Below are 12179 nucleotides of genomic sequence, written 5' to 3' on the forward strand. Positions count from 1 at the left end.
CTAGGCCCCAAGTTCTGGAAGTCCCTTCCTAAACTTCTATGCCTCTCCACGTTTCTCTCCTCTTTTAAGACGCTCCTTAAAACCTCCCTCTTTGGTTGAGTGTTTCATCACCTGTCATAATTTCAACATCCTTGAAATGCTTTGGAACATTTACTATATTAAAGGTGCTATATAAATGTAAATTGTTGCAAAAACACTAAAATTAATTATTTCCTATTAAATGGGAGGTAAAATTATAATTTGTTGAAGAGTCACAATTGAGTACAATTAGGATATTTAAAGTATTTCTCATCATAGAGATATATATCTCAGGGCTCAAACTTGCAGGCTTCATGTTACAAGGGTTTTCTATAAGGACCTGAGGTATTTTTCAACATCCTTCAAAGACTTCCAAAGCCATAAAACTAGCAACTTTATATAACAGAGTGGATAAATACAATTAAAAATAATGCAATTCTAGTTTCTAATGGTTATATTTGTTAATTAGTCAGATTATCAGCTACGAGACAGAAGAATCCTAAAATGTACCAGCAAGCTCTATTTTCCGCTGCAATATACCTTTTTCCTTCACAAGGCAGCTTAAACCTGTTAAAGGCATGATGTAGTCAATCAGGTAATTCCCAATGCATGCATTCATGTTCGTCCATTTGTGGTGTAAAACTTCGGTGGAATCACAGGCGAAAATGTTTAAGACTGGGTTGGCTTATTCAACCAGCACAACATGGAAAGGGTTCTCTGACCTTTGATGAACTCCTAGTAATTTCATTGTGGTACTTCTCCTGCTTTGACCACACTATTAAAATTGTAATGATTAGGATGAGTACCAGCTTTCAGGGTGTCATCTTTCATCAGTCACTTGAGATTCATACTTCAATGATTTTTCAACCACATTGGGGAATTTATCACCAAACCAAAAATTGCTGTAAAACACTTGATTTGTAAAAATTAGATGGTGCTGTGGATCTACTCCCATACTCATTTAAGAATGTAGCAATATGAGCCTTTTTATTTCACCATTAGGGCTTGATTCAGACACTAGTGTTAGGCCAATGTGTTAATTCATTACATTGCTAAAAAATACTGAATTCATATATTAAATCCACCCTTATTTCAAGGTTGTTCAGGATGGGACTATTTCATTTCAACATTTTCAATCAGTTACTCACTAATATGAAATATCATTATGAGATGAAAAACTACCTATCACTTTTTTTCTCCACCTAGGCACTTTTCCTGATTAACAATCAGATAATCAAAATCCATCCCAAGGCATTTCGGTCCATTAAACGTTTGAAATTGCTTTACCTTTCATGGAATTTGCTACCTCAGATTCCCACTAATTTACCTAAATCACTTGTGGAACTAAGAATTGATGATAATAAAATTAAGACAATACAAAAGGAAGCTTTTAAAGGAATGAAGTTTTTACATGTTTTAGGTAAGTCTTTGCTTAGTTTATATGTTTTCATTTACTCTGTATAAACATGGTTAAATGAACTACACTAACAAAACTCATCCATGCTCATTTCCTGTTTAGATTTGTTTTGACTGCAGTTAAATACATTAATACCAGCTTTTGCTCAAGGTATTCTGCCATTAGGATGTACATTTACAGATCAGCTTTTCAAATAGGGGCTATTAGATCTGTGAGGGAATCTCTGGCAATTCTAAGGTTATCAGATATCTATCCATCTGGTGCACTGGGCTAGATTCACCATCTATTCTTAGTCAGCCAATGGTCTGAAAATTGAGACCAATATTTTACAGACTATGTATGGTATATTTTTTCTGTACAAAAGCAAAATACTGCAGATCCTAGAAATCCAAAATAAAATCAGAAAGTGTTGGAAATACTCATCAAAACTGAGAAAAGTAATAGGTTTTGAGCAAGAGAAGGGGGGGGGGGGGGCGGGTGTGCTGCGTGGGAAGAGTGGAAGAACAACAACAGGTAAGATTTCTGATTGAGTACAGTGTTAATTCCAATAATTGTATATAAGGGAAGAATGATTCTGAAGCTAGTCTTTTACCTCAAGCAGGTTTATTCTTAAGACAGGTCAACAGAATGTCACACTCCCAATTCCTTTCCTCCCTGGTGTGTTACAGCTGTGCCCATTTATAACTCTTCTGAGTTTTTTTTAAGATGTAACTCTTTTGAGTTGTACCCATTTATAACTCTTTTGAGTACAAACACGTTTCCATCTGTTCCTATTCAGATGAAGTTACATTGTTTCATAGTTTGCCATTGTGAGATTTGAATTCTTGATGTGTGATATCTTTGCAGTACAGTAAAGAGACATTGTAACTCTTTCGAGTACAAACCAGTTTCCATCTGTTCCTATTCAGATGAAGTTACATAGTTTGCCATTGTGAGATTTGAACTCTTGATCTTGGGGTTACAAGCCCAGTACCATAACCACTTGGCTATTTAGGCCAAGCTAAAAGGATATTTGGCTTAACTCTTTTGAGTACAAACCCATTTCCATCTATTTCAGATGAAGTTACATGTTTCATAGTTTGCCATTGTGAGATTTGAACTCTTGAACTCTTGATAGTTTTGCCTTTGTGAGATTTGAACTCCTGATCTTTGGGTTACAAACCCAGTACCATAACCACTTGGCTATTTAGGCCAAGCCTGGTTATGAGATGTAACTCTTTCGAGTACAAACCCGTTTCCATCTGTTTCAGATGAAGTTACATTGTTTCATAGTTTGCCATTGTGAGATTTGAACTCTTGATCTTGGGGTTACAAACCCAGTACCATAACCACTTGGCTATTTAGGCCAAGCCTGGTTATGAGATGTAACTCTTTCGAGTACAAACCCGTTTCCATCTGTTTCAGATGAAGTTACATTGTTTCATAGTTTGCCATTGTGAGATTTGAACTCTTGATCTTGGGGTTACAAACCCAGTACCATAACCACTTGGCTATTTAGGCCAAGCCCCACTCATTTATAGGTGAGCCATGCCCAGTACCTGTTTTAACAATGCAATTGGCTGAACAATGTAATTGCTATACAATGTAACTCTTTCAAGTACAAACCCGTTTCCATCTGTTCCTATTCAGATGAAGTTACATTGTTTCATAGTTTGCCATTGTGAGATTTGAACTCTTGATACTCTTTTTGAGTAAACCTGTTTCCATCTGTTTCAGATGAAGTTACATTGTTTCATAGTTTGCCATTGTGAGATTTGAACTCTTGATACTCTTTTTTTGAGTAAACCTGTTTCCATCTGTTTCAGATGAAGTTACATTGTTTCATAGTTTGCCATTGTGAGATTTGAACTCTTGATCTTGGGGTTACAAACCCAGTACCATAACCACTTAGCTATTTAGGCCAAGCGTTTACATGTTTCCATCTGTCATTTCAGATGAAGTTACATTGTTCCATAGTTTGCCATTGTGAGATTTGAACTCTTGATCTTGAGGTTACAAACCCAGTACCATAACCACTTGGCTATTTAGGCCAAGCAATAAGCTATGCTACAATTGCGTGCATTAATCCTTATAACTCCTTTGAGTGAGTACAAACACGTTTCCATTTATTTCACATGAAGTTACATTGCTTCATAGTTTGCCATTGGGAGATCTGAACTCTTGATACTCTTTCGAGTGCAAACCAGTTTCCATCTGTTTCAGATGAAGTCACATTGTTCCATAGTTTGCCATTGTGAGATTTGAACTCTTGATCTTGGGGTTAACAAACCCAGTACCATGACCACTTGGCTATTTAGGCCAAGCCTAAATTACAAACCCATTTCCATCTGTTTCAGATGAAGTTACATTGTTTCATAGTTTGCCATTATGAGATTTGAACTCTTGATCTTGGGGTTACAAACCCAGTACCATAACCACTTGGCTATTTAGGCCAAGCTTGGCCCTGTTTACAAGGTTGCCGATTAAATATTTGTTCAATGTCTCTTCCATTTCATAGTTTTGCTATTGGGAGATTTGAACTCTTGATACTCTTTTGAGTAAACCTGTTTCCATCTGTTTCAGATGAAGTTACATTGTTTCATAGTTTGCCATTGTGAGATTTGAACTCTTGATCTTGGGGTTACAAACCCAGTACCATAACCACTTGGCTATTTAGGCCAAGCTAAAATTGAGCTTTCACCAGTTGCCAATCATGGGAGTGAGGACAGAAGACCTGTCAAATCTTGGTCAGCTGCCTGCCTCTTTGGTCAGGTGGTGTGCTGCAGATAGTGAGCCATTGTGAGATTTGAACTCTTGATTTTGGGGTTACAAACCCAGTACCATAACCACTTAGCTATTTAGGCCAAGCCCTAAAACCCGCCACTTGAGCAGTTAAGCTCTTTGAGCCTGACTTGATTTGAACACACAACCTTCTGATCTGGAGTCAGGCGCGATACCGTTGCGCCACAAGCCCATCCCCAAACATGTTTCCATCTGTTTCAGATGAAGTTACATTGTTTGTCATTGTGAGATTTGAACTCTTGATAATCTTTTAAATGAAAACCAAATCAACAAAATTGGGATAAATCAGGCACAGCCCCTAATTCAGGTCAGCTGTAAAACCAAGAACAAAGTTTAAAGGAAACTTACAAACTTTAAATCAAAATGTGATTAAAGGGGTCAACAAAACACCCCAGTCCCCGCGGTGCCCACCGAGCACGGAAGGCCTCGAGAGTGCCAGCAGACACCGCGTGCTCCTTCTCCAGGGACATCCGGCAGCGAACGTAGCCGCGGAAGAGGGACAAACAATCGGGCGGGACTCCCCCGTCGATCGCCCGCTGCCTGGACCTGTTAATGGCCAACTTGGCCAGGCCCAGGAGCAGGTTCACGAGGAGGTCCTCCTCCTTCCCGACCCCCTTCCGCACCGGGTGCCCATAGATCAGGAGCGTGGGGCTGAAGTGCAAACAAAACATCAATAAAAGGTTTTTCAAATAACTAAAAAGGGAGTGCAGCCTACAACACCCTATGTATACATGGTCCACGGACTCCACAAGACCGCAAAAAGGGCACGTGTCCTGAGAGTCCGTGAACCTATGCATCCTCTTAAGATGTAACTCTTTTGAGTACAAACATGTTTCCATCTGTTTCAGATGAAGTTACACTGTTTTATAGTTTACCATTGTGAGATTTGAACTTTTGATCTTGGGGTTACAAACCCATTACCATAACCACTTGGCTATTTAGGCCAAGCTTGAACTCTTGATTCATAGTTTGCCATTGTGAGATTTGAACTCTTGATTTTGGGGTTATAAACCCAGTTCCATAACCACTTGGCTATTTAGGCCAAGCTTTAAATAGGTTCTCTGACAGCTCGTGACAGTTTTTCAAAGTTTGCCAGTGTGAGATTTGAACTCTTGATCTTGGGGTTACAAACCCAGTACCATAACCACTTGGCTATTTAGGCCAAGCCCTAAATGAACTCTTGATACTCTTTTTGAGTAAACCTGTTTCCATCTGTTTCAGATGAAGTTACATTGTTTCATAGTTTGCCATTGTGAGATTTGAACTCTTGATCTTGGGGTTACAAGCCCAGTACCATAACCACTTGGCTATTTAGGCCAAGCCCCACTCATTTATAGGTGAGCCATGCCCAGTACCTGTTTTAACAATGCAATTGGCTGAACAATGTAATTGCTATACAATGTAATTGCCAGTCAACAAGATGATTGTTATTGGACATTGACAATGTAATTACTGATACATTGACAGGGAGTACGGAGAAAGACTGCAGAAAGCTGCAGCACAAAGAGGGATTTGGGAGTCCTTGTGCATGAATCCCAAAAAGCTAGTATACAAATTCAACAGGTAATAGGGAAGACAAATGGAATTTTGGCCTTTATTTCAAAGGGGATGGAGTATAAAATTAGGGAAGTCTCGCTAAAACTATGCAAGGCACTAGTTAGACAGGGAGTACAGAACAGATTAAATGGCAAAAGGTTTCACTGTTCAAAGCCAAACAGGATGGTGATGGGACAATTAAAGAAACAATGTGGCTAGAGGAAGTGTGAATGGCAGAATAGCAGCCATCTGAACGTGAAGCAAAGGAATTAAGAAATAAAAAAAAGTAAAAAGTAAGCAAAAAATCATAAAACATTGAAAGTTGAGGTGCTGTTCCTCAAGCTTACATCAAGCTTCACTGCACACTGCATCAGGCCAAGATCAGAGTTCAGAGCAAGATAGAGAGTTAAAATGACAGACAACAGGAAGCTCATGGTCATGCTTGCAGATGGAACGGAGATGTTCTGTAAAGCGGCAACCCAGTATGTGTTTGGTCTCCCCATTGTAGAGTAAACCACAGTAAGCAGTGAATAGAGTATATTAAATTGAAAAAAGTACAAGTAAATAGCTGCTTCATCTGGGAGGACCCTAGACTGTGAGAAGGGAGAAGAGCAGGTGACACATCTCCTGCACTTGCTTGGAAAGTTGCAGTAGGAAAGGGAAGGCATGTTTTGGGTGATTGAGGAGTGATGGACCAGGTGTAGTGGAGGAAACAGTCTCTTCACAATGCTGAAAGGGGAGGGGAAGATGTGTTTGGTTGTGGCATCAGGCTGGAGGTGGCAGAAATTGAACAGGATGATCTGTTGAACACTGAGGCTGGTGGAGTGGAAGGTGAGGACAGGGTTCTGGGAAAGGTAAGAACAGAAGTGTGTGAAATGAAACGGGGACCCCCATGCCCTGACAACCACACGGGGTGAATTCCAGTTGAAGAAAAAGGAAGACATATTGGAAATGTTAGTATGGAAGGTTGCATTGTCCTAAGAGATGCAACGGAGACAGAGAAACTGGGGAAATGGAATGGAGTCCTTAGGGGAAGCAGAGTGTGAGGAAGTTTAGTCAAGGTAGCTGTGGGAGATGGTGGGTTTATAGTGAATATTGGTTGATAGCCTATCCCCAGAAATGGAGGCAGAAAAGTAAAGGAAGGGAATGGAAGAGTAAGAGGTTTACAATGTGACGGCAAGAGAAGGTTGGAAATTGAAAGCATAGTCAATAAAATTTCCAGTTCAGGGCGAGAGCAGGGAATCTACCAATACACTCACCAACATATTAGAAACAAAGGTGAGGGAGGAGGGCAAGGAGGACTAGAACAAGGAATATTCCACATATCCCACAAAAGGCCAGGCATAAGTCAAACCCATGCAAGCACGTTTTATTAAGAGGAAGTGAGTAGACTTGAAGGAAAAGTTGTTCAGTGTGAGAAGACGGAGAAGGGTGGAGGTGAATGGGGTCAGGCTGGGCCTCTGTTCAAGGAAGAAATGAAGAGCTGTCAGACTATGCTGGAGGGGAGTGGAGGTGTAGAGGAATTGGATGTTTATGATGAAAAGGACCAGGCTATCCAAGGAGACTGGAAACTGTTAAAGTGATGGAGGGCATTAGAAGAGTCACGGATGTAGGAAGGAAGAGGCTTCCCTTCCATCTCGTCCTCTCACTTTGTCTCCCTATTCTTAGCTCCTCTTCCCATTCCCCAGTGTCGCTCCTCTGTTCTCCCCATTACCCATTCTCCTCCTCCTCTCCTCTTTTCCTCTCTATCTCCTGTCCCCACCTCAATCTTCTCTTCCTTGGGGCTTCGAAAGGAAATTTCCAGAATTGACCTATGGTTTTTATTTCTCTCTCAAAGGAGATATGAGAAGGGTGAGAGGGGACCTGACTGAGGTGTACAAAATTATAAGGGGCGTAGATAGGGTAGATTGGAAGAAACTTTTCCCTTTAGTGGAGGGGTCAATAACCAGGAGGCATAGATTTAAGGTAAGGGGCAGGAGGTTTAGAGGGAATTTGAGGAAAAACTTTTCAGCCAGTAGCGGGGGCGGGGTGTGTATCTGGAACTCACTGCCTGAAAGGGTGGTAGAGATGGGAACCCTCACAACATTTAAGAAGTATTTAGATGAACACTTGAAACGCCATAGCATACAAGGCTACTGGCCAAGTGCTGGAAAATGGGATTAGAGTAGATAGGGGCTTGATGACTGGCGTGGACATGATGGACTGAAGGGCTCCTTTCTGTGCTGTAAAACTGTATGACTTGGCAAGGTGATAAAAAAATAGAATTGAGATAGGAAGAAATCAGTTCAATGGGATAGGAATAGGCTAAAACAATGGTTTACCAGGGCAGTTCTGTCTGTGGATTTTGGGAAGGAATAGAAGTGGGTGGTACAAGGCTGGGGACCATGACATTGGAGGTCATGGAGGAAAACATAATTTAATAAATCTGAAATCTCTTGTTTTGAACATTTCAGCCATGGTCATACTTTATAGAATCATAGAATGATTACAGTGCAAAATGAGGACATTCGTCCCATCATGGTCATGCCAGCTTTCTGCACGAGGAATACACATAGACCCATTCCTTTGCCTTTTCCAAGCAACCCTGCAAATTTGTTCTCTTCAGATAATTATCCAATTCTTTTGGAAGCCCCGACTGAATCTGCTTCCACTGCACTCTCAGGCAGTGCATTCCAGATCCTAACCACTCGCTGCGCAAAGAGGTTCTTCCTCAGGTCACGGTTGCTTCTTTTGTTAATCATCTTAAAATCAATGACCTTTGGTTCTTAATCCCATCATCAACAGGAACAGCTTCTCCCTATCTAATCTGTCCAGACCCCTCATGATTTTAGTATCTCTATCAAACCTATTAATCTTCTATTCTCCAAGGAGAACAGTCCTAGCTTCCACAATCTATCCAGGCAACTGAAAATTCTGATCCTGGAACCATTCACAGAGTCACAGAATTGTTACGGTGCAGGAGGCCATTCAGCCCATCGTATCCGCATTGGCTCTCCGAATGAGCATTATGATGTCATGCCATTTTCCTGCCTTTTCCCCGTACCGTAACACGTAGTTTCTTTTCAAATACTCATCTATTTCCCTCTTGAGTGCCTTGATTGAACCTACCTCCACCACACTTACAGGTAGTGCATTCCAGACTCAAACACTCAGTGTGTGAAAAAGATTTTTCTCACATAACATTTGTTTCTTTTGAAAATCACTTTAAATCTGTGCCCTCTTGTTCTTGATCCTTTTACGAGTGGGAACAGTTTAATCTGATCTACTCTATCCAGCCCCCTCATGATTTTGAACACCTCTATCAAATCTCCTCTTAGCCTCCTCCTCTCCAAGGAGAACAGTGCCAACCTCTCCAATCTATCATCATAACTGAAATTCCTCATCCTTTGAACCATTCTTGTGAACCTCTTCTGAACTCTCTCCAATACGTTTACATCCTTCTTATAGTGTGGCGCCCAGAGCTATACACAACACTTCAGCTGAGGTCTAACTAATATCTTATATAAGCTCAGCATAACCTCCCTGCTCTTGTACTCTATGCCTCTATTAATAAAGCCCAGGATACTGCATGCCTTATTGACTGCTCTCTCCACCTGACCTGCCACCTTCAATGATCTAGGCACATATACACCCAGGTCCCTCTGCTACTGCACCCCCTTAAGAATTGTACCCCCCGATTTTATATTGCCTCTCCATGTTCTTCCTATCAAAATGCATTACCTCACACTTTTCCGCATTGAACTTCATCTGCCATGCATCTGCCCACTCCAACTTGTCTATGTCCTTTTGAAATTCTATACTGACTTCTTCACAGTTTACAATGCTTCCAAATTTTGTATCATCCACTTTGAAATTGTCCCCTGCACATCAAGAGCTAGATCATTCATGTGACTCTTTTCTGCACTCTTTCGAAATGCCTTCACGTCCTTCCTAAGTACGATGTCCAGAACTGGAAACATTACTCCAGTTGAGGGCAAACCAGTGTTTCATACAGATTTATCATAACTTCCTTGCTTTTGTACTCCATGTCACTTTTTATAAAGCCCAGGATCTCAAATGCTTTATTAAGCACTTTCTCAAACTCTCCTGCCACCTTCAATAATTTGTGCACATCCATCCCTATTATCCTACAGTCTCTTTAGAATTGTATCCTTTATTTTGTATTGTCTCTCCTCCTCCTTCCAACCAAAATGATCACTTCTCTGCATTAAATTGCATCTGCCACTTGTCTGCCAATTTCATATCCATTTTTAAAATTTATTCATTCACGGGATATGGGCGTCCCATTATTGTCCATCCCTAATTGCCCTAGAGAAGGTGGTGGTGAGCCATCTTCTTGAACCGCTGCAGTCCATGCGTGTAGGTACACTAACAGTGCCGTTAGAAAGGGAGTTCCAGAATTTTGAACCAGCGACAGTGAAGGAACGGCAATATAGTTCCAAATCAGGATGGTTAGTGGGTTGGAGGGGAACGTTCAGATGATAGTTTTCCCATGCATCTGCTGCTCATGGCCTTCTAGGTGATGGAGGTCATGGGTTTGGAGTTGTTGCATCCTATAGATGATGCACACTGCTGCCACTGTGCATCAGTGATGGAGGAGTTAATGTTTAAGGTGATGGATGGGGTGGGGGGGGGGGATGGCAATCAATCAGGCTTCTTTGTCCTGGATGATGTCAAGCTTCTTGAGTGTTATTGGAGCTGCACTCCTCCAGGCAAGTGGAGGGTATTCCATCACACTCCTGACTTATGCCTTACAGATGGTGGACAGACTCTGAGGAGTCAGGAGGTGACACTCTGCAGAATTCCCAGCCTCTGACCTGCTCTGTAACTAGAATATTTATGTGGCTGGTCCACTTCACTTTCTGGTCAATGGTAACCCTCAGGATGTTGATAGTGTGGGATTCAGGGGTGGCAATGCCACTGAATGTCAAGGGGAGATGGTTAGATGCTCTCTTGTTGGAGATGGTCATTGCCTGGCACTTATGTGGTGCATATGTTACTTGCCACTTATCAGCTTAAGCCTGAATATTGTCCAAGTCTTGCTCCATATGGACATGGACTGTTTCAGTATCTGAGGAGTTGAAATGGTGCTGAACATTGTGCAATCATCAGTGAATGTCACAACTTCTGACCTAATGATGGAGGGAAGGTCATTGATGAAGCAGCTGAAGATGGTTGGGCCTAGAACACTATCCTGAGGAACTCCTGCAGTGATGTCCCGGGATTAAGATGATTGACCTCCAACAACCACAACCATCTTCCTTTGTGCTAGGTATGTCTACAACCAATGTAGAGTTTCCCTCTGATTCACAATGACTCCAGTTTTGCTAGAGCTCCTTGATGCTACACTTAGTCAAATGCTGTGTTGATGTCAAAGGCAGTCATTCTCACCTCACCCCCTGAGATCAGCTCACTTGTCCATATTCAAATCACGGCTGTAATGAGGTCAGGAGCTAGCTGGCCCTGGTGGAATCCAAATCGAGCATCAGTGAGCTGGTTATTGTTGAGTAAGCACCTCTTGATAGCACTGTAGACGACATCTTCCAGCACTTTGCTGATGATCGACAGAAGACATTGCCGAGTAGATGCCAGTATAGTAGATGTACTGGAACAGATTGGCTTGGATCCTGGCTAGTTCTAGAGCACAAATCTTTGGTACTATTACTGGAATGTTTTCATGGCCCAAAGCCGTGGCAGTGTCCAGTGCCTTCAGCTGTTTCTTAATATCATCTGGAGTGAATCAAATTGGTTGAAGATTGGTATCTGTGCTGCTGGGGACCTCAGGAGGAGGCTGCAATGGATCATCCACTCAGAACTTCTGGCTGAAGTTGGCTGCAAATGCTTCAGCCTTGTTTTTTGCACGGATATGCTGGACTTCCGCAGGATGGGGATATTTCTGAAGCCTCTTCCTGTTAGTTGTTTAATTGTCCACTGCAGGTGGCAGGACTGCAGAGCTTAGATCTGATTAATCAGTTATGTAATTGCTTAGCTCTGTTTATCACATGCTGCTTCCGCTGTTTGGCATGCAGATAGTCCAGTGTTGTAGCTTCACCAGGCTGCCACTTCATTTTTAGGTATGCCTGGTGGTGCTGCTGCTGGCATGCCCTCCTGCAGTCTTCACTGAACCAGGATTGATCCCCTGGCTTGATGGTAATGGTAGAGTGGGGGATATGCCAGGCCATGAGGTTAAGATTGCAGTTGCATACAATTCTGCTGTTGTTGGTGGCCCACAACAGTGCCTCATTGATGTCCAGTTTTGAGTTGCTAGAACTGTTCGAAATCTATCCCATTTAGCCACACAACATGATGGCGGGTATCCTCAATGTGAAGGTGGGACTTTGTCTCCACAAGGATTGTGGGTTGGTCATTCCTACCAATACTATCATGGACAGATGCACCTCCAACTGTTAAGATTGCTGAGGAGGTT

At 41.9% G+C, this 12179-nt stretch overlaps 2 protein-coding genes across 7 annotated transcripts in view; one reads left to right on the plus strand and one right to left on the minus strand.

Annotated features, from left to right (window-relative positions):
- LOC121279878 (centromere protein P) overlaps window positions 1–12179 on the minus strand; it is a 401310-nt gene that overhangs the window by 123979 nt on the left and 265152 nt on the right. The gene's annotated exons all lie outside the window — the stretch shown is intronic.
- LOC121279875 (asporin-like) overlaps window positions 1–12179 on the plus strand; it is a 120545-nt gene that overhangs the window by 13657 nt on the left and 94709 nt on the right. For all 6 annotated transcript variants that reach the window (XR_005943517.1, XR_005943516.1, XM_041191388.1 and 3 more), the window contains exon 5: window positions 1225–1438. Coding sequence is in view for 4 of the 6 variants with exons in the window: in XM_041191388.1 (XP_041047322.1) it covers window positions 1225–1438 (214 nt within the window). In the remaining 2 variants the exon portion in view is untranslated. The remainder of the gene's footprint in view (window positions 1–1224; window positions 1439–12179) is intronic.

The sequence above is a fragment of the Carcharodon carcharias genome, chromosome 7 (genome assembly GCF_017639515.1).
Source record: "Carcharodon carcharias isolate sCarCar2 chromosome 7, sCarCar2.pri, whole genome shotgun sequence".
NCBI lineage: Eukaryota > Metazoa > Chordata > Chondrichthyes > Lamniformes > Lamnidae > Carcharodon > Carcharodon carcharias.